This window comes from Sarcophilus harrisii, chromosome 3 (assembly GCF_902635505.1).
Source record: "Sarcophilus harrisii chromosome 3, mSarHar1.11, whole genome shotgun sequence".
In the NCBI taxonomy this organism is placed as follows: Eukaryota; Metazoa; Chordata; class Mammalia; order Dasyuromorphia; family Dasyuridae; genus Sarcophilus; species Sarcophilus harrisii.
This window is the reverse complement of record NC_045428.1, coordinates 496763995-496786307: the sequence shown is the minus strand read 5'-3', so window position 1 is coordinate 496786307 and position 22313 is coordinate 496763995. Positions and strand designations below refer to the sequence as shown.

The 22313-nt window shown below is 36.2% G+C and overlaps 1 protein-coding gene across 2 annotated transcripts in view; it reads left to right on the top strand.

Moving 5' to 3' along the window:
- The window catches only part of ACER3 (alkaline ceramidase 3), a 192637-nt gene that overhangs the window by 77612 nt on the left and 92712 nt on the right, over nt 1-22313 (top strand). Inside the window, exons 2-3 of one of the 2 annotated variants that reach the window (XM_031961345.1) lie at nt 6897-6967; nt 17381-17491. In XM_031961345.1, coding sequence (XP_031817205.1) covers nt 6897-6967; nt 17381-17491 — 182 coding nt within the window. The remainder of the gene's footprint in view (nt 1-6896; nt 6968-17380; nt 17492-22313) is intronic. The other variant, XM_031961346.1, reaches the window with a different exon arrangement.

Below are 22313 nucleotides of genomic sequence, written 5' to 3'. Positions count from 1 at the left end.
GCCCATTGAGAACGCAAGAAAAACAAAACCTCTTAACAAATATGTAGTCAAGCAACTCAAATTCCCATATTATCTTTGTCTCTTCCCTTCCTCTCCTCCCCAAAAGGAAGAAAATATGCTTCCCTCTCCATTCTGTATCCAGCTCATCTTTCTTTGGGAGGTGGCTAATATGTTTTCTCATGAGTCCTTTGGAATTTGGTTATTTAGTCATTGTATTCATCCAAGTTCCTAAATTATTCAAAATTGTTTATTTTTACAGTATAGTTGATATTGTATAAGTTGTTCTCCTAGTTCTATTCACTTCACTCTATGTTAGTTTATATATATAATCTTCCCAGATTTTTCTGAAACCATTTACTTCATCATTCCTTATAGTACAGTAGTATTCTATCACATTTTTATCATAATTTGTTTATCCATTTCCCAATTGATAGAATTCCCCCAATTTCCATTTCTTTGCCCCATAAAAAGAATTGTTCTAAATATTTTTGCAATGAGTCCTTTTTTCCTTTCTTTTATCTCTTTGGGATATATATATCTATTAGCATCACTGGGTTAAAGGGAATATTCAGTATTTTAGTTTTGGGGATATAATTCCAAATTGCTTTCCAGAATGGCTAAATAGTTCATAGTTCTACCAATAAGTAATTGGTATTCTTATTTTCCCGCAGTCCCTACAGCATTTATCATTTTCTGTGTCAACTTTGCCAATCTTATAGATGTGAAGCAGAACCTCAGAGTTGTTTTAATTTATTTCTCTAATTTTTAGTGATTTAAAGCATTTTTACATGATTATTGATGATAGCTCAGGTTTTTTTTTTCTGACAATTGTTCCTTTTGTTTGACACTTTCTCATTTGAGAAACCATGTAATTTTATAAGCGGTATCATAGTAGATATAGAATTGTTTCAAATTTAAAATAATCAAAGAGATTATTCTGTACTTTAACAGAATTCATAAAGATCAGGAGTTTGATAATCCAAGTTCAGTCTTAGTCTTCTAGAAAGTAAGTTTCCTTAAGTCAGAGACTTCATTTTTTTCCTTTCTGTTCCAAACATGTAGCATAGTACCTGACATAAAAATTAGTCAAAGACATTTATTAAGGGACTACTGTGGACCAGGTATTTTGCTGAATTCTGGGAATTAAAAAAAGAGCAGCTTATGATAAAATGGGGATAAAACAAATATATGCAGGATAAATAATAAATAATTAACTGAAGGAAGGCACTAGAATTAAAGGGGGTTGAAAATGAGATTTTAGTTGAGACTTAAAGCAAGCCAGAGATCAGTACTTGGAATGGAGGAGAGACAATGTTCCAGGAAGAGGAAAATGGCTGTAATTGAGAGATGAAGAGACCAGTGCACTGGATCAGACTATGGCGTAAGGAGCCTGGAAAGGCAGGAGGGGACTTTGTGGAGAGTTTTGATTCTGAATTTAATAAGAAAGAAACTCCAGAAAGCCTGCTAGTCCATCTCATTACTAAACAAGCTTTTGGAATTTACTCACCAAAGTAGTTATATAGCCTTTTCATGAAGATAGATAGGGAAGGTAAACCCACTACTTCCTAAGGCAACCCATTTTATATAGCTATAATCATTAGTAAGTTTTTTGGTGTGTCAAAAACCTAAATTGCTTCTCTTTCCAGGCTGTTTTCTCAGCAGAGTGGAACACCCATCATAACATCTGGCCTAAAGTTATCCATGCCACATAGAATGATCAGTAGTAGGGGCAACAAGCATTAGTGACTTTGCTCTTCCCCTTATCTCCCCACCTCTCAACAGATATTAGACTTTTCAAATATTTCATATCCTTTCTTTGATTTCAGTAACATCAAGCATGGTCCTCTATATAGAATAAACATTCAAATGTTTGTTGGTATTTTTTCTTTTTTAAATAGTATTTTTTCCAATTATATGTTAAAACAATTTCAGCATCCATTTAAAATAGAGATAATTTTTTATTTTTCTCCAATTATATGTTGAAACAATTTTTAAACACATTTTAAAGTTCTGAGTTCCAAATTCATTTCTTCTTCCCCTCTTTTCTTCCCCTCCTCCCTTGCTGTGATGGTAAGCAATTAGCTATAGGTATATACGCACAGTCATGTAAAATATTTCCACATTAGTCACTTTATATAAGAAGCCTCAAAAAAAAGAATAAAAAAGAAAAGAAAAATGTAATGTTTCAATCTATATTCAGACAATGTCAGTTTTTTTCGTTGGAGGTGTATAGCATGTTTCATCATTAGTCCTTTGGGATTGATCAGAATAGTTAAGTCATTCATAGTTCTTCATACGGTAGGGCTGTTAATGTGTACAACATTCTTCTGTTTTTTCTCACTTTAGTTTGCATCAATTCATGTAAGTCTTTTGAGGTTTTTCTAAAATTAACTTGCTTGGCTTATAGCATAATACGTTTTCATCACAATCATATACCACAGCCTGTTCAGCTATACTCTAATTGATAGGCATCCCTTTAATTTCCGATTCTTTACTACCTCAAAAAAACCCTGCTATGAATATTTTTGTTCAAATAAGTTATAGAGGGGATCCTCTTTTTAATGTCTTTGGGATATAGCTCTAGTAATGGTGTTGCTGGATCAAAAAGTATGCAGTTTCATAGCTTTTTGGGCATAATTCCAAATTACTCTTCAGAATGGTTAGACCAGTTCACAACTTCACCAGTCATGCATTAAATGTCCCAGTTTTCCCACATCCCCTCCCTGTTGATATTTATGATGGCAATTGATATATTAAAGAGCTAATATTTACTTTCTCTTCCCTACACCATTTTAACCAGAACTTCACAATTGATTTAGCTTTTCTGTATGTAGTGGTACTCATGTATTTTACCTAAAAAACAGCTCCACCCTATTCTTCAAAGTCCTGTGATTCAGAACTGGAACAGAACTCCCTTTTTTTGTTTCTTCTTTGTTACTGTCCAGTCCCTTTCCTCCTCTGCCTTCCTGTCCACTATTCCCCTGGCATCCTTCTGTATTATTAACCAACTCCCCTTCCTCCCACATTCTTTGTGTCTTCTAATGCTTATTGAATCCCAACTTTCTTTGGAAGTCATCACGTCTCTTTGAACTGTTTCCAAGGCTATATGCCTCTTCTCTTACACCCTTTGATACATAGGGCCAGGAACGTGCCTTTATTGAGCCATTACCTCCAAGTATTGGTTCATGACCAATGTCATGAACCTTGTTCATGAACTCCAAAGCACTTATCTTAATCTTTTACCATCTCTCTTTGACTCCTGTGACTTCTAATCTGTTCTTTGTCCTCACCATAACTTATAGGCTCTCCACTTCTTTTCTTAAGGCTATCAAGTCTGATAGTCTGCGATATTCTCCTTTGCTACTCTGTGAACAAAACCCTCCATCTGTTTCTCTTTCTCCTTGTCTTATATGTTATTCACATGTTTCCCTCCACTATTTCTTCCTTCATTGCTGTCTCACATGAAAACATGGCTCTTTTCTTTGCTAAGAAAATTCTGTGAAAATGCTTACTTGATTCCAAACTCTCCCATCTTCTCCAGAAAATTGTCCCATCTATAATCTTCAGCTCTATTGGCTGCTTCCCTGCTAACTATAAACACAATCATGGTGCCCTTATCCTTAAAAAAACTTTCACTTTATCTGTATATTCCTGTTAACTATTATGCCTTATTCTTTGCTAAAAACAAAAACAAAAACAAAAACCTTTCACTTTTTCTATATATCCCTATTAACTATTAGGCCCCAATCTTTGCTAAAAACAAAACAAAACAAACAAAAAGAAAAAACCACCCTTCACTTTATCTGTATATCCCTGTTAACTGTTATGCCCTATTCTTTGCTAAGTTCCAAGAATAGCTGTCTACACTCCCACTTTATCCATTCTTTAAACCCTTTAAAACCAGCTCCTTAAAAATCCTAACAAGTCTAAATAATAAGGTGAAGTGATTTTTACCTCTGTTCCCAAGGTTCACATCATATGTACTCCAACAATTTAGTATCCTTGTTGGTAAGAATTTGGTCCAGAAATGAAGTTTTCCCTCATTACATCCATCTATTGAAAAACAAAATAATAATCAATATGCCAGTAAAATTTTAACTGTTCTGCTTTTGTCAGAGCAGAAGCTCCAACAGATAATTAAAGTCTTTGATCATTACTGAATCATGCTTTTATATCAGGCTTATGATATGTTTGTCTTCATCTACCACCTCTTTCTGTCCAGTGAAGTATAGTTTACTTTAATTAGAAAATTTCTTATGTTTCATACTCCTTTGAACTCTACAAATATGTTCCACTATATTTCCTCTTTTAAATTCTATTATTTACTTACATGACTAGTTTTTGATATGTGTTGTTGTCCATAATACATGCTGTTGTCTTCTATTTCCATCATGCTACTTATGTTTTTTTTTTAATAAAAATATATCCTTCCAAAGGCTATGTTAATAGTCAGGGGTACTGTACTGAAATTGGTACCAAATTAGCTTCTTGCTAAGGGGCTCTAATTTATCTTGCTTGTTACCCTTTTTGCAATTCTGTATAGACTTCATGATTTTCTTATTTCTTGAGTTTTTAATTTTTGGTTATCTCTACTGCTATTCTTCTATCATAGATACTTTGTGATAGCTTGCTTAGTGATTATACACACTCATCTTTCTCATTCCCTCTTTCCTCTTCAATTTAAAGTGCTTTTGGTTAGATTTGGTTAGATTTAGCTCAAAAAATATATATCCTAAACAATGCTTGATAAATGTATTCTATCCCTGGTTAGGAATTCTTCAATCTTATAATGTAAGCTATAGTTTTAACTCAAATTCTTATCTCAGATACTATTTCTTCTTCAGCTATTCACTTTCCAAATCTGACTTTTTTTTTTGAAGCCCTTGCTTTTTGATGCTACAGCAGTAATGAATATATCACCTGTGCCCCTAAGCTCATTTGATTCTTGGTCAGGATTTGGAATCTATTTAGCATTAATTGTCCATACATACAAATTTGCACATAAGGATTTGTTGGAATATTCTCCTTCCTTTGTTACATTTGTGTCTCTAGTTGTACTGAATAAATAATACTCTCCATTAGGAATTTATTGTGGTTGTTGCAATGTGGTAAATATTTTTCTGCAGAAAATAAAAGTATAATTAAGTATTAAATGTAGGAAAAATAAATTTGAAGGATAAAGCATTTCAAAAGTATTCTCACCTATTTTTAAATTAAAAATTGATTTGAAAATTTTATTCTGATTTTTAAAATTATAACACTTTCATTCCATCCCTAAATTATATTATTTATTCATTCATTTGACAAATATTTATTAAGCAATACTTTGTACTAGATTCTGTGCTAGGCCTTGACTATAGATGAAAATGACATCATTCTTCCTTTCAAATAATTAGCTTATCAGAGGTGATAAGCATAGTAATTAAGTAATGTGGGAGGGGGACATTCAGCCAGAATTGTTATCAGAGAAATCCAGATTCCATAGAAGAGGTGACACCTAAATTAAAGGGGAAAATCTCCCTGTAGGCATAATGTCAAAGAGAGTACATTGCATTCAGAGAACATGGCTTATTTCAGTGCATACAGGTGGGAAAGTCAGAATGAGATCAGAGAGTAATTCAAACTCCAATTTGATTGAAGAGTAGAGGGGAATTTCATGAAATAAGGCCTAGTAACTTAGGCCTATATTGGAGAAGTTCTTGAATACCCAGTTAAAGAAACTGCATTTGCCCTGTTGATAATAAGGAAGCTTTGAAGATTTTTGAGCCAGGAAATAAGTGATATAAACTTTGCTGATAAGTGTGATTATTACACAGCTCATGACTGTATAAAATTACTATGACAATAATTGCTTGAAGAAACTGAGGATATATTATCTGGAGAAGGCAAGATGTGGCGGGGATAAGAGCATTAAATTTATTCACCTTGGCTCCTAAGACAAGAACTAGACTAGAAGTTCGAACTTACTGCAAGGCTCATTTCAGTTTTATATAGAGAAACTTTTTAATGATCAGAATTGTCCAAAAGTAGAAAGGATTGCCATGTGAGAAGAGAATGAATTTTTTATTGGAAAACTTTAAGCAGAGACCAGATTGTTATTGACCAATTGACTGATTATTTGTCAGGGACGTAGAAGAGAAGCTATTAGTTGGGTCTAATTTCAAATTCTATGACCTAATTTCTCTTCTGACTTGAAGTGAGATTCTGTAATTGTGTATGCCTAAGATCGCATAGCTAATAAGGAGTAGACTCAGAGTTTGAAACCCTGATCATTTGACTCTAATCAGTGTTCTTTAAAATTTATAAAGTTGCCCAAAAAGATGACTGAAGGACTTTCAGCAATTTAACCTTTGGGTTGATCCCTGGAGAATAACATTCTATACATTCCCTCAAGATTGACTTGTTGGTGACTACCTTTGGAGTCAAGCTGATCTCCTTTGTGACAGTACTTTATCCTGGTGATCATAAAGTAGCTCACCAGCTCTATTGTTATCACTATCATCTCCATTGTCATTCAAACTAAAAATCTCTAGTCATGTTTGATTTGTTTTCCTTCCCCATCTTCCACAAGCAGTTAGAGTCTAAGTCTTCTATTTTCTCCTCCTGCAATATTTCTGTATTCCCACAGGCTTGACCATAGTTCAGAACCTTATTACCTCTTAACTAAACTATTTTAATAATTTTCCCCACCGTGGTCTTCCTGCCTTTGTGTGGTCTTTGCCCTCTCTGCTTTGTTGTTCACATTCCTACCAAAGTAACCTTCATTGGACACAGGTCTAATTGCACCATCTCTCAGAAACCTTCAATACCCTTCTCAGTGTGTACTGAATTAAGTGCCAGCTTCTCCATGCAAGGCCTCTAACAATCTGGCTCTGACCTTGCCTTTCTCTTCATAGGTGGTCTTTGCCTTGCCAAGGCAAGTCCTTCCACGCACAGTTCACAGAGGCACAAGTGATCCCATGCCATTGTAAGTTGTTCCTTCTATCATCCTTAGGCTCTCACTAATCTTCAGTGACGACCTGGCTACTACTTCCTTCTGCCTGCAGATATGCCCCTGTTTCCACATGCTCGAAAAGCCCTTACTTAATCTGGCCATCTCCCGTCTTAGACCTCTCCTTTTCATGGCTACCCTTCTTGAGGCATCTTTACTTCCTCTCATCCTTTTTGTCTAAACCAGGGGTGGGGGGAGTATTGTCACCTGTGTCTGCCTTAACAAATGATTTCGCAGGCTTGTGAAATCATTTGTTAAGGTAGACAGAGGTAATGATGAGCACCTTGCCACTGCTTGAGCTCAATAAGTTATATATTGCTAGGTCAAAGGGCATGCATGGTTTTATAACTGTTTGGTCCTAGTTCCAAATTGCTCTACAAAATGGTTGAATCAGCTTAAAACTCTACCAACAGTGTGTATTAATGCCTCATTTTCCCCACATTCCCTTCAACATTTGTCATTTTCCTTTTCTGTCCTTATAGACAGTCTAATAAGTATGAAATAGTACCTCAAAATTGTTTTAATTTGCATTTCTTCAATCAGTAGTGAGTTTAGAAAAAATATGCATTTTTTTTCATATAACTATAGATTTGATTATTTCCTCTGAAAACTGCTCATATCTTTTAATCATTTATCAACTGAGGAATAGCTCTTATTTTTATAAATTGGACTCACTTTTCAATATGTGTGAGAAATAAGACCGTTACTTCATTTTTTTTCCTACTGCTATTGCTAACTGTATTCTTCTCCCTTTTTATTTTATTCTGTCCTTTCATCTTGTCCTTCCTCAAAAGTGATATGCTTCTGATTACTACCTCCCTCTTTCTGTCCTCCCTTCAGTTACTTCCACTGTTCATAATCCCTTTTGCTCCTATTTTCCTGTAGGATAAGAGAGGTTTTTGTTTTTTTTTTAATTTAATAGCCTTTTATTTACAGGATATATACATGGGTAACTTTACAGCATTAACAATTGCCAAACCTCTTGTTCCAATTTTTCACCTCTTACCCCCCCCACCCCTTCCCCTACATGGCAGGATGACCAGTAGATGTTAAATATATTAAAATATAACTTAGATACACAATAAGTATGCATGACCAAAACATTATTTTGCTGTACAAAAAGAATCAGACTCTGAAATATTGTACAATTAGCTTGTGAAGGAAGTCAAAAATGCAGGTGTGCATAAATATAGGGATTGGGAATTCAATGTAATGGTTTTTAGTCATCTCCCAGAGTTCTTTTTCTGGGTATAGCTAGTTCAGTTCCTTACTGCTCCATTAGAAATGATTTGGTTGATCTCGTTGCTGAGGATGGCCTGATCCATCAGAACTGGTCATCATCTAGTATTGTTGTTGAAGTATATAATGATCTCCTGGTCCTGCTCATTTCACTCAGCATCAGTTCGTGTAAGTTAAGAGAGGTTTTTTATATCTGGTTGAGTGTGTTATATTATTCCCTCTTTGAGCCAATTCTGAGTAAGGTTTACTCAGTCCCCTTTACCTCCTACCTATTTCTCTCCATTATAAAGCTTTTTCTTGCCTCTTTTATTAAAGATATTTTACCCCATTTCTACCTTTCCCTTTCCCCTTCCTCCAAGCACATTCCACTCTTATCCCTTAATTTTATTTTTTTTAGATATCATCTCTTTATATTCAACTCATACCTGTTTTCCTTCTAACTATTCTAATAATGAGTAAGTTCTTATGATTTACAAGTATCATCTTCCCATGTAGGAATGTAAACAATTTAAACTTTATTAAGACCTTTATAATTTCCCTATCCTGTTTACTTTTTTATGTCTCTCAAGTCTTGTATTTGAAAGTCAAATATTCAATTTAGCTCTAGTCTTTCATCGAGAATGCTTGAAAGTTGTCTATTTCATTGAATATTCATTTCCCCCCCTGAAGGATTAGACTCAGTTTTGCTGAGTAGATGATTCTTGGTTGTAATCCTAAATCCTTTGCCCTTTGGAATATCATAATTCCAAGTCCTCCAATCCTTTAATCTTGTGTAATCCTGATTGTGACTCTATGTTACTTGGATTATTTCTTTCTGGCTACTTGCAATATTTTTCTTTGATCTTGGAGCTCTCAAATTTGGTTATAATATTTGTGGAAGTTTTCATTTTGGGACCTCTTTCAGGAGCTGACTGAGATTCTTTCAATTTCTATTGCAGAATATCAAGGAAGCTTTCCTTGATAATTTATTGAAGGATGATATCTAGGTTCTTTTTTCATCATGGCTTTCTAGCTTTACAATAATTTTTAAGTCATCTTTCCTGGATCTATTTTCTAGGTCAGTTGTTTTTCCAATGAGATATTTCACGTTGTCTTCTATTTTTTCATTCTTTTTGTTTTGTTTTGTTTCTTGATTTTTCATGAAGTTATTAGCTTCCATTTGCTCAATTCTAATTTTTTTTTTTTTTTTTTTTTTTTTTTTTTTTTGCTGAGGCAATTGGGATTAAGTGACTTGCCCACAGTCACAGAGCTAGGAGAAGTGTAAAGTGTCTAAGATCAGATTTGAACTCAGGTCCTCCTGAATTCAGTGCTGATGCTCTATCCACTGTACCACCTAGCTGCCCCTCAATTCTAATTTTTAAGGAATGATTTTCTTCAGTGAGCTTTTGTACTTCCTTTTTCATTTGGACATTTTATCTTTTAAAGAGTTTTTTCCCTCTTTCTTTTCAATTTGACCCTTTGACCTGCTTTTTGAAGCATTTTTCTGCTCATTGATTTTTTGTATTTCATTTACCATTTGGCCTACTTTGATTATTAAGGTATTATTTTCTTCAGATTTTTTTTTGTTTCCTTTACCAAGATTTTGATGTGTTTTTCTTTTTTTCTCTCTCTTAATAACAGCTTTTTCTTTTTCAAAATACATGCAAAGATAGTTTTCAACATTCACCCATGCAAAACCTTGTGTTCCAGATTTTTTTCCTCCCTTCCTTCACCTCCTCCTTCCTAAAATGGCAAGTAATCCAATATATGTTAAACATATGCAATTCTTCTACATATATTTCCACTTTTCATCAAACTACACAAGAAAAATCAGATAAAAAAAGGGAAAAATAAGAAAAAAAGCAAGCAAACAGCAACAAACGTGAAAATACTATGTTGTGATCCACCCTCAGTTCCCACTGCCCCCTCTCTGGATGTAGATGGCTTTTCCACCTCATTGTTGAAAAGAGCTGTGTGTTGACTTGTTTTTTGTGATTTTCCTGCATCACTCTCATTCCTTTTCCCAGTTTTTCCTTTACCTCTCTCACTAGATTTTTCAGAGTCTTTTTTGAGTTCTTCCATGGCCTGAGACCATTTCAGTTTTTCTTGAAGGCTTTGGATATGTGTTTTGATCTTCCCTGTTATCATAGTAACTTTGAATGGTCAGAATTCTTTCTGTTTGCTCATTTTCCCAGCTTGTCTCTTGACTTTTAGCTCTTTGCTAAGGTAGGATATACAGTTGAAGGATCCTGGCCTGGTCTCTGAGTGACCATAAGCCCTCCTTTCCACCCTGGAACTGTGAGAAAGACCCCTACTCCCTGGGTCTGCAAGCTGTGATGTACTAGTGCTTCTCCCCTTAGGGCTGCTACCCAAGCCTGAGGTGCTGATCAGTGTAAGCAAAGCCACAGAGCCCACCTGAGGACTAGTCAAGAGGCTCCTATCACCTGCCTCCTCCTCACCTGCAGGCTGAGAGTGGCTGATTCAGGGCTCCCAAGGCCCTGCTCTGTGCTGGTGCAGCCTGCACTCTTATGCAGATGACAGACCTTTCCTGTCTTGGGAGGGAAAATTGTTTTACTCTGACTTTTTGTGGGTTCTGAGGCTCTACAGTTTGTCTAGAGTCATTATTTAAAGATACTTGGAAGGCTTTAGGGCAGAGCTAAGGCAAGTCCCTGCCTTACACCTCCTCCCTGTTTGGCTTTTAAAGCTCTTTATAACTTGGGCCTTTTTACCTTTCTAATCTTCTTATACTTTAATCCCCTCCATACTTTGCAATCAGTGCTACTGGTCTCTTTGCTGTTCCTCCACACTCCCTTTAATGACCTTGCTAGCACCCAGGACACCCCAGAATCAGCCAGAGTCAGGATCAGCAGAAGTCCTTAATCTTTATTCTTGGTCCCCAGATGCAGGATTGAACAGAATGGAAGCAGAATCTCTGCGACGCCTTCTCCCTCGACTACTGCCAAAAAGTGTGTCCCTCACTCATCTTACTCCACCCCCTAATTACTCCTACAATCCTCTGTACACTAATCATTGAGCCAGTATGGATAGTGAAAGGACCATTTTCCAAGCATATGCCCATAGAGTATTGTCCAATCAGAAGTTAGCCTCAAGCACTCAGCAGTCCCAACCTCAGTGCATGCCAATAGTTTCAGCCCTCTACAACTCCCTTTCCGAGCTCTGCCTTTTCAGTGCTGATCCCCATGCCTGGAATTCTCTCTAGCTCCCTTGTCTTCAGCCTTAGCTAAAATCCTACCTTTTGTAAGACTTTAAGGGCAAGTGCCTTCCTCCTGAGATAGCTCCAGTGCTTGCTGTCTCTCACTGTTAGATGGTGAGCTCCTTGATGGCAGAGCCTCTCTTTGTACCCTAAATCTTAGCACAATGCTGCCTTTAGGGACTTGACAAAAGCCTTACAGAACAATTATTTCCTGGTCACGCCTTTGCTCATGCAGTTCCCTGCTCATTTCTTTCCCCTAATACTATCTAAATCTGTACTGGGCAGCAGTACAGATTTTCTTGAAAAATCAAGAAACGAAATAAAACAAAAAGAATGAAAAAAATAGAAGGAAACGTGAAATATCTCATTGGAAAAACAACTGGCCTAGAAAATAGATCCAGGAGAGATGACTTAAAAATTATTGTAATGCTAGAAAGCCATGATGAAAAAAGCCAGGCCTGCAGTCGGGAAGACCTGAATTCAGATTTGGCCTCAGACACTGTTTCTGTGTGACCTGGGCAAGTCACTTAAGCCTGTTAGGCTCAGTTTACTCATCTGTAAGATGAGCTGAAGAAGGAAATGGTGAACCATTCCAGTATCTTTGCCAAGAAAACATCAAATTGGGGTCATTATGAAGGGTTGGACGTGACTGAAAATAACTGAAAATAATAACAGCAGTCTATATCTGTTCCTATTCCACAAAGTCTTAATAATTTTCTTATATATTTATTTAGCATTTCTAGTATATATTTAATTTAGCAAACACTCATTAAATGTTTACTTGTATAACTTGGAAGGGAAACAAACCCCTAGCATCTCAGCCTGATGATATATATCCTCCCACTTCAAAGCCTCTCAGGTGCTACCACCTCCATGATACCTTCCCTGATTTTCCAAAGCTGAAAATGATTGATTCCTCTCTTCCATTCTCTCCCATACCTCCCTTTAACCTTCCCTAAACATGTTATTGTGCTGTGAGCTCTCTTATATTTATGTGTCCATTTCTCACCTATCTTACCCACTTAAAGTTCAAGTTTTTATGGATTGGGACTTGGTCATTTTTTTATCTTTGTATTTTTTACACAGAATTAGTAGTTGATATATATTTGTTAAATTGAATTAGGTAGCATTTGTCCCTTTGTTCAGATGAAAATGTAATATTTCTGAAACTTTGTAAAAGAAGCAGATTTTGATATTATTAGTGAAAATATCTGGATACTATAAACTTCCAATTAATGTATAATATAAATTTGAAACTCTTGCTGTGCTTCCCTAAACTCTTTAGCCAGATTGGTCTCCTAACTTCTTTCCTCCCAGCTTAATAAAACAAAACTATTCCCTTATTTACTTTTTTCCTCCTCCCAAGAATGTCTTCTTTTCTCCTCATCTAAAGTTCACCAGTCTTTTAGATGTCCAGCCAGTTTACTTCTTCTGTGAAGCTTTCCCAAATTGCCCAGCCCACCACATTTTCTTTTGTAAATTCTTGGAACACTTATTCTATATCGTGTTTCACCTTTACTGTGTATTGTCTTGTAATGTTACTTATCTTTCTCCCGGTGCACTGGAGAATCTGTTTGAGAAGGGACCTTAGAGGCCTGCCTCCTATCCAGTGCAGAAATCCCATTCCTCAGCTAGTTTATAACCTCTCCAGAATAAGTCAGACATTCGCATTTAGCTGAGATGTAAGAACCAGAGAGAACACTTCAGCCCTTTAGACTGAGCTCCCAGGTTCTAAAAACCTCCCTGGCCCTGCTTCTTAGGAAGGGTGGGACAAGATTATTGCAGAGGTCCCTTCTAGCTCCTGAGATTCTGGTTGAGGTTCCAGATTCCCTTCTGGGAATCAGCCACTTGTCTTGCTTGTTCTCCAAAGGCTGAGGGTGGGGATAGAAAGAAAGACAGAGAATGGTCAGTGTCCTCAAGGAATAGAAGAATATCTCAATGGGGGAAATGAGTAAATATCTAGATATTATCAAAGACATGAACAGGGAAAGAATCTGGAAGAGAAAGGCGTCAGAAGCTGGAGGGGGACTGGGAAAGGCCTCCTGTGAAAGGCAGAATTTGAACTGAGCCTTGAGAGAGATCAGAGAAAGTAAGGTTTGGCGGTGAGGGACCACAGCCTTTTAGGCACAGGCAGGCAATGTGAAGATGCACCCAGAGATGGACGCCAGAGGTAGAAGGTTGTATTTGATGAATTGCATAATAGGCGCTTGATTTTGAAGCCTGAACCCTTGTTTCCCTCTTTTGTCAAAATTCCCAATTTTCACCTCTTCCTGTCTTTCTCTTTCCATACTGGGGAATGTCCTGTAACTTGAGCTGAGTAGGCACCAACCATAGATTCCTTGCTTTCCAGAGCTGGATTTTGCTGCCCTCTGCTGACTGATTTGAACTAAATTCAAACAAAATCAAAATTGTTCAGTGCCTAATTTATAAGAGATCCTTTGTTGGGCATTGGGGAAATGGAGAGCAAAGAAATTAATTTTTTTTTTAAGAAATCAAAGCATCTTCCCTCAAAGAAGTCTAAAAGATGATGAAAGACATAACATTAAAATTAAACATTTACTATACATTTAAGTGTTCAGACAGATTGACTTGCTCAGGATCACACAGCTGGTAAATATGAGACCATATTTGAACTCATATCTTCCTGACTTTCCAGTGTTTTATCTACTTTATTACCTAATTTTCCTTTTTTAAATAAACTCTCATGTAAGAGATAATTGAAAATTGTGCTAAAGCTGAGAGTACATTCATTCATTACTTCATCCCTAGATATGTGACCTGTCATTTTGTCACAGAAGAAAATTAAACTTGCTCTCCCCCAAATCCTGCCTGTTTTTTTTAAGTGCAGGATAGATTGAATAACTTTTTTCATGTAATGCCTTCCCAGATTTCTGTTAAATTGACTTGTCTATAAATACTAAGGTCAATTCTCAATCTCTTTTGCCTTCCCACATGTCTGGGCTGTGATGCTGTGATGACAGCTTCCTAATTCCTGAGTCTGTCAGCTTCTTATTTATCCTTCATAAATATATTCTTCATAGCACTGTCCATGTAATCTTACTAATGCTCTTGCATATGCCTCTCCAGCTCAAAAATCTACAAGGCCTTCCCCATGACCAACTAATAGATTATAATTTCATGAGTGCTACTTTTAAGGCCTTCCCTAGGCTGGACCCAACCCTGCCTTTCTGGCCTAATCTCACTTCATTTAGAACATTCTTTGTTACCCAGTTTACTGACTGGCCCTGCTTCTCTTTCTGCAATGAATTCTCAACACCTGACTTCTTTTGAAATATTTTCCTTCCATGCAAGGTCAGATATAACTCCTCCAGGAAATCTTTCCTGACTTCCTTTTTCAGCTGGGAGTAATCTCGCTCTTTCCTTCAATCTCTCATAATACTTTTGGCTACTTTGTGATTATCACATTCTAATTTATTTTGTAGTTAATTATCCCTATAAATTGTAAGTTCTTGAAGTTTTCATTCAACTTCAAGCCATGCACATGATAGACACCTAGTAAATGCTTAAGTATAACTTTAGATCTTAGCTCTTACTAGCTTTGTGTATGACACAGTTTTAATTGACAAATATAGCTTTATTATTTATTTAATTTTTAAAAGGAGCATGACATATCTTTTCCCCAGAACTCAAGGCTTTCTTTCATCCTTGATGCTTCATTAGGAAAATGATTGTAAAATTTCTCCACTTCCTTGTAGGTTGATAGACTCTGCCCTGTTGTTCTAATATATCTTTATGCTTTTCCTGTTACTTTGGTCCTCCCCTCTCATCTTTATCTCATTCACCCTGAGTTTTCATTTTCTCCTTATGAACAAGGTTTATTCTCATAAGCCAATCACAGTGACTTTTCTGCAGAGACACAAGTGAAAAAGATTAAAAAGCTTTTACCTTTTCAAGAACTCCCATTATTAGCTTTTCCTTCCTGTCCATGAGGAGTAGGACCACATGTAGTCTTTATCTTTTTCTATAGTACTACAAAAACAGAATATTTCCCTAGCTTCTGGAGAATTGCTTTTCCTTTCCAATGTTAGCTTTTCCAGTTTTAAAGGATTTAGAACTAAAAGGGACTTTATAGGTCATTTAGTACTAGGTGAAGAAACTAAGGCTCACATAAAGTAAAGTCATGTGCTCTGGGTTACACTTGAGATGTCTTGCCTTTAATTCCAAATCTCTTACTCTTTCCATTGTACTAAATTGCCTTTAGATGTTTTAGTTAAGTGACACAGAGGGGAATCCTTTATTTTAAAAAGGAATTCTTTTTTATTATTATTAAAGCTTTTTATTTCAAAACACATGCATGAACAATTTTTCAACACTGACCCTTGCAGAACCTTGGTTCCAATTATTCCCCCCTTCACACTACCTTCTTCCCTATATCCCTTTCCCCAGACAGTGAGCATTGCAATATATGTTAAACATGAGGTCCACCTTGTGTGACCCTATGCTAATTTTTGATTGGCTCAGCTTTTTCAACTATAAAACGGAGGAGGATAACAGCATCTATTTGCAGGATTGTTGCAAAAATCAAATTCTTATATAGTGGTTGTAGAAATACACTCTTGACAATGAAAAGTAGATAAGGAAGAAAATTTATTAAAGAAGAATCTTAAGGAATCCTTTTAATGCTTCTGGCTAGAAGTGGGTCCCATACCTCTTCAGGATAAAGGTGCCCTGAACACAGAAATGGGGGAACCTTTACACTTGCTAGTGTGGTGCAAGCCCCTCCCTTCAGAGAATGGATTGGTCCGTTTCTTCTGGGTTATAGTCTTTCTGATATTCCCACTACATGTTTCCCCTAAATATGTATAAACGTTCCTTCTCCCTCATCATTCATTCCATGTTCAGAAATGGTGGAAGACTCCTCCTATGGGTGTGTTGTTTAATATTCAATTAGCCTATTAAGCAGCTGCAGTGGTAATTTGGTTCAGGCAGATCATTGACCCCAACTAATTTGGACTGGATGGGCTATTATCTTAAGTTTGTGGTTTTCTCAAAACCATCAGACTCTTTCTGATTGGAAATCCACCTGGGTTTAGACCTCCTCCCCCCCCCCATTCCTTGTTTGCTCAAGGCTTCTATTGATCACTTAATTTGTTCTGTGGAATCTTAACCTTCCTTATCCTCTCACATTCAGAAAACCTCTTGATCAGTGGTAGCTACCACTATCCCACACTACCCTGAAGCTTATGACACTGGAAACTCAATTTCTGAGCATTCTTCACAGTGACTAACACATTAATGCCTGTTTCTCTTCCCTTCTCTTCCTTTATGAGGCAATCAGCTCCCAGGTCTGGGCAATAGCTCAAACTGTATGATCAGTTGTTAGGGATGTTCTAAAGAGGGATCACACTTCAGGTGTGGGTTTCGCTGGATCTCCTGTGTCAGGGCTGTGATTAGAAAGGGGCATAAAGTAATGGCGAGCTAGCTTGGTAAAGAGGAGAGATGGAGAAGAACAGAGTATACAAAATGGTAGCATTGCAGTCAGGGAAACCCGGGTTCGGGTTCTGCATTTCTCCTTTATTGACTGGGTGACCACGGACAAATCACTTCCTCTCAGGATGCCTCTTAACTCCCTAAGATAAAAACTACAAAATAGCTTCTAATCTGCACTGGTACAGAGAAATTCCATACCATGATTTCCCTCACTTTATGAAGTTCCATGACCAAACCAAAACTGTGAAGAAGAGAGTTCTTATTGGATGTTGTCAAGCAGAGATCAGATAGATTAATGATCATTTTGCTGAAAGGATTCATACTTCATTGAGGACTGAGTTAAATGAACTCTTGACAGGTTCCTTTCATTTCTAAGTCGACTACTGAAATGACCATAAGATCCCTTTTCCTGTAGAATATAGGAAACATTTGGTGAAGGAATGAACATCTTTATTTAGTGTTTTACTAATTAATTCTAAATCTCTCCTTTGGTCTTTCTGCTACAGGGAACACACTGAGTAACCTGATTATGATTCTACCTCCAATCTATGGTGCCATTCAGACAGTCAAAGATGGATTGGAAAAGCGATACACAGCTTCCTATTTGGCTATTACAGGTAAGTTTGGATATTATGGGTGGAACTTCCCAAGAAATAAATCATCTGTAGCATTGGCATGTTCTTTTGGTTTTTCTGTCTATAAAAGTGAATAGTTATCTTCTGGCATTGAGAGCCTGTTAATAAAAACTTGACTCATTTTCAGGTGCCTAAATGAAAATCCTGATATAGATTTCCAATTGGGGTTGGTATCATTTTTGTTGTTGTTGTTTAAGTAGATGGATTTCCATATTCTCATGTACTTTCTAAAGTTGTAAAATGAAAATTTTCTGATTTTCATTCTCTGACCTAGCACAATATGAGTTTAGAAGACTGTAAATAAGGTTCTTTATGCAAATTTACATAAGCCTTCTTGAGAAGTTCTCAGTCACTACCAAATAGCTTAATACCATTTCAGTTTGAAACTGTGGCATATACTCAAATAAACAAACAAGGAGATGAAAATCTCAGAGGAATTGGGTTAACAAGACTTTTTTTCTACCTACTTTATTTTTCCCCTTATGGTTCAGACACATAATCATATACTCTGAACTACAAGAGTCTCAGGGACATCAGTCAACAACCATATACTTACCATGTACCAGGCACTGATTTGCCAAGTCTGGGAGGTACAGTGCCAAAAGTCAAACAGCCCCCTAATCTCAAGGACTTTATGTTTTATTTGGGAAGACAACATTTGTTCATATAAGTAAATTCAGATGGGTGCATTAAATACCCTATATGAGATAGGGGAGGACAGGGATGGGAAGTGAGGCTAAAGAAAGGTCTTATATGGGAGATAGCATGGTAGCACTTAAGATGACATTTGAAAAGGAAGCTTTGATGATGAGAGAGTGCATTGCTAACACAAAACACAGAGAGATGGAAGATGAGTGATGTCTGCAAAGAGAACAGCAAGGAGACCAATTTGGTTAGAGTGCAGCAAGGGGGGAATAGTGTGTAATCAGCCTGGAAAGGTATCCTGGAGCCAGTTTGGGAAATTATATCCTTCACATAATAGGGGAGTCATCTTTCTTTTGAGAAAGAAAGAGATAAGGCCAGACCTGTGCCTGAGGAATATCACATCAGTAGCTTTGTGGAGGATATATTGGAGAAGAGAGACTTCAGGCAGAGGTTATTTCAGTAATCTGATCTGTTTCAAGAAAGGGGACACCCAACACAATACAACACCTTCCAAAAAATTATTTTAATGACCTACAAAAAAAAAACAAAGTTCATATGGAAAAACAAAAGGTCAAGAATTTCAAGGGAATTAATGAAAAAAAAAATCAAATGAAGGTGATCTAGCTGTACCAGATCTAAAATTATACTATAAAGCAGGGTTACCAAAAACATTTGGTATTGGCTAAGAAATAGACTAGTTGATCAATGAAATAGGTTAGGTTCAAAGGACAAAACAGCCAATAACTTTAATAATCTAGTGTTTGACAAACCCAAAGACCCCAGTTTTGGGGATAAGAATTCACTGTTTGACAAAAATTGCTGGGAAAATTGGAAATTAGTATGTCAGAAACTAGGCATTGACCCATACTTAACACCGCACACCAAGATAAGGTCAAAATGGGTTCATGATCTAGGCATAAAGAATGAGATTATAAATAAATTGGAAGAGCATAGGATAGTTTACCTCTCAGACCTAAGGAAGAGGAAGGAATTTATGACCAAAGAAGAACTAGAGATCATTATTTATCACAAAATAGAAAATTTTGATTATATCAAATTGAAAAAGTTTTGTACAAATAAAACCAATGCAGACAAGATTAGAAGGGAAGCAATAAACTGGGAAAACATTTTTACAGTCAAAGGTTCTGATAAAGGTCTCATTTCCAAAATATATAGAGAATTGACTCTGATTTATAAGAAATCAAGCCATTCTCCAGTTGATAAATGGTCAAAGGATATGAACAGACAGTTCTCAGATGAAGAAATTGAAACTATTTCTAGCCATATGAAAAGATGCTTCAAGTCATTATTAATCAGAGAAATGCAAATTAAGACAACTCTGAGATACCACTACACACCTGTCAGATTGGCTAGAATGACAGGGAAAGATAATGCGGAATGTTGGAGGGGATGTGGGAAAACTGGGACACTGATACTTGTTGGTGGAATTGTGAATACAACCAGCCATTCTGGAGAGCAATTTGGAACTATGCTCAAAAAGTTATCAAACTGTGCATACCCTTTGATCCAGCAGTGTCTCTATTGGGCTAATATCCCAAAGAGATACTAAAGAAGGGAAAGAGACCTGTATGTACAAGAATATTTGGCAGGTCTCTTTGTAGTGGCTAGAAACTGGAAAATGAATGGATGCCCATCAATTGGAGAATGGTTGGGTAAATTGTGGTATATGAATGTTATGGAATATTATTGTTCTGTAAGAAATGACCAACAGGATGAGTACAGAGAGGCCTGAAGAGACTTAAATGAACTGATGCTAAGTGAAATGAGCAGAACCAGGAGATCATTATATACCTCAACAATACTGTATGAGGATGTATTCTGAAGGAAGTGGATTTCTTCGACAAAGAGAAGATCTAACTCAGTTTCAATTGATCAATGATGGACAGAAGCAGTTACACCCAAAGAAAGAACACTGGGAAATAAATGTAAACTGTTTGCATTTTTGTTTCTTTTCCCAGGTTATTTTTACCTTCTGAATCCAATTCTTCCTGTGCAGCAAGAGAACTGTTCGGTTCTGCACACATATATTGTATCTAGGATATACTATAACATATTTAACATGTATAGGACTGCTTGCCATCTGGGGGAGGGGGTGGAGGGAGGGGAAAAGTCAGAACAGATGTGAGTGCAAGGGATAATGTAAAAATTACACAGGCATGGATTCTGTCAATAAAAAGTTATAATTATGAAAAAAAAAGAAAAGAAAAGAAATATACTGGAGCTTACTAAAGGAAAACTTAAAAAAAAAAAGAATCCAGATTTTTAGGTTAGTGTGTGTGTATATATATATATATATATATATATATATATAATGTAATGATTTATTTGTGTGAGTTTACATGTGTATAATAGGGGTCTTATTTTAATTTCATCCTTAACTGGGAGGAAGGAATGGATTGGAGAGAAGAAAAAGTTTTGCTGATTAAAAAAAAATTAATTAAAAAAATTAAAATATTTCTCTATTTTTGTGAATAAATAAGGATTCAAATTCTTAACAAAAAAAGAAATAACTAACATTTATATAGTGCTTGCTATGTGACATACACTGTGCTAAGCACTTTACAATTCTTATCTCATTTGATCTTCACAATAACCATGTGCCATAGATTGTAAGACTTGCCTAAATACAGAGAGAACTAGGTGGCTCTTGAGCAACAGTGTCTTATCTAAACTGTATGGCTCTCCTAGCACTTTAACTCTCACTATAGGGGATGCCTAAATGATTGCTGAAATGGAAAAACAAAATTAAATTAAATTCTGATTTCTTTGTCCTTAACACTCTACTCTCTCCATGTCTTTTTGTCCAAAATCCATTATTTCAAAGCTTGACTCAGAGCCTCTCTTCACAAAAATCTTCCCTGACTTAAATGGGACCTGCTACCTCCCCACCCCTATTTAGGTCAGCTTCCTCTAGTACTCACACATACAATTATCTTATATCTCATCTCTAATATCTATTCTAACTTGTATTATTCATGTTCTAAGCAGAAATTGCTCCCTTAACATTACAGACAGGTGGTAATTTGACCTCCACTTGAAAAGATATTCAGAGATTAGTGTGAGAAGTATACTCCCTCCCAAGGCAACACAATTCACTTTTTTAGAAAACTTTAATTGTTAGGAAGTTTTTCTTGATTTTAAGGGAAAATTGTGTAGCTTGTGTCCCTCGGTTTTAATTCTTTATCCTAGGGATGAGCAGAGCTAGTCTAATTAAACCTTCAGTGTGACAATCTTTCAAATAGTAATTGTTAATGCTTAATTTTCACTTGGGTAGTCTGTTAAATAGAGCCATTGTTCTTGGAGTCAGGAAGACTTAAATTCAAATCCTACCTAAGGCACTTACTAGCTATTTGACCCTGGTCACTTAACCTCCTTCAGCCTCACAATGATCCTCTGAAAAATGAGGAATGATGGACTCAGTGATGGTCTGTTCAACTAGAAATTTGTGGTTTATCATGTGAGTTCCCTTGACTGACCATTTACGATGTAATTTCATGCCACCCCATCATCCTAGTTAATTTTCAGTGTCCCTCCTAAAATATGGCACCAAGAACAAAGCACAGTACTTACAATGTGATCTTACCAGAGTGAAAAACAGTTGGTACTATTATTCTTTTCTGTGGATGCTCATATTTTCAAAGTCATACCCACTTTTATTAGTTGTCCAGTCATACCCTTGACTTGCCTTGATCTTAAAATCTACCATCACTTTCAGATCTTTATCAAGTAACTGATGAAAAACTTATGTTACCTGCATTATGTACTTGTGCCTTTGATAATTTTTAGCTTCACAAGTTGTAGAGAGGAGTGTTTGGACTCAATATAGAGGAGGCATGAGAGGACTTCCTGACAATTTCCCTCACAATGAAATGGGCTGTCTTGATGAAATAGTTTCCTTTCATTGGATGATCATGTAAGAAATCTTGTTTATGAGTTAAATTGGATAATAACTGGGATTCTGTGATCTATCCAAAGACGTTGATTCCCTTAACTGTTAACTCCACAATAAAAAGTCAATCTGGTTCATATCTCAATTTAAGAAAAATTAAATCTAATTTTTAAAAATTAAGTATCTACTATGTATAAGCCATTGGGTCCAAATTACATAGTAATAACTAATATAAGGGAGTGCAAGATA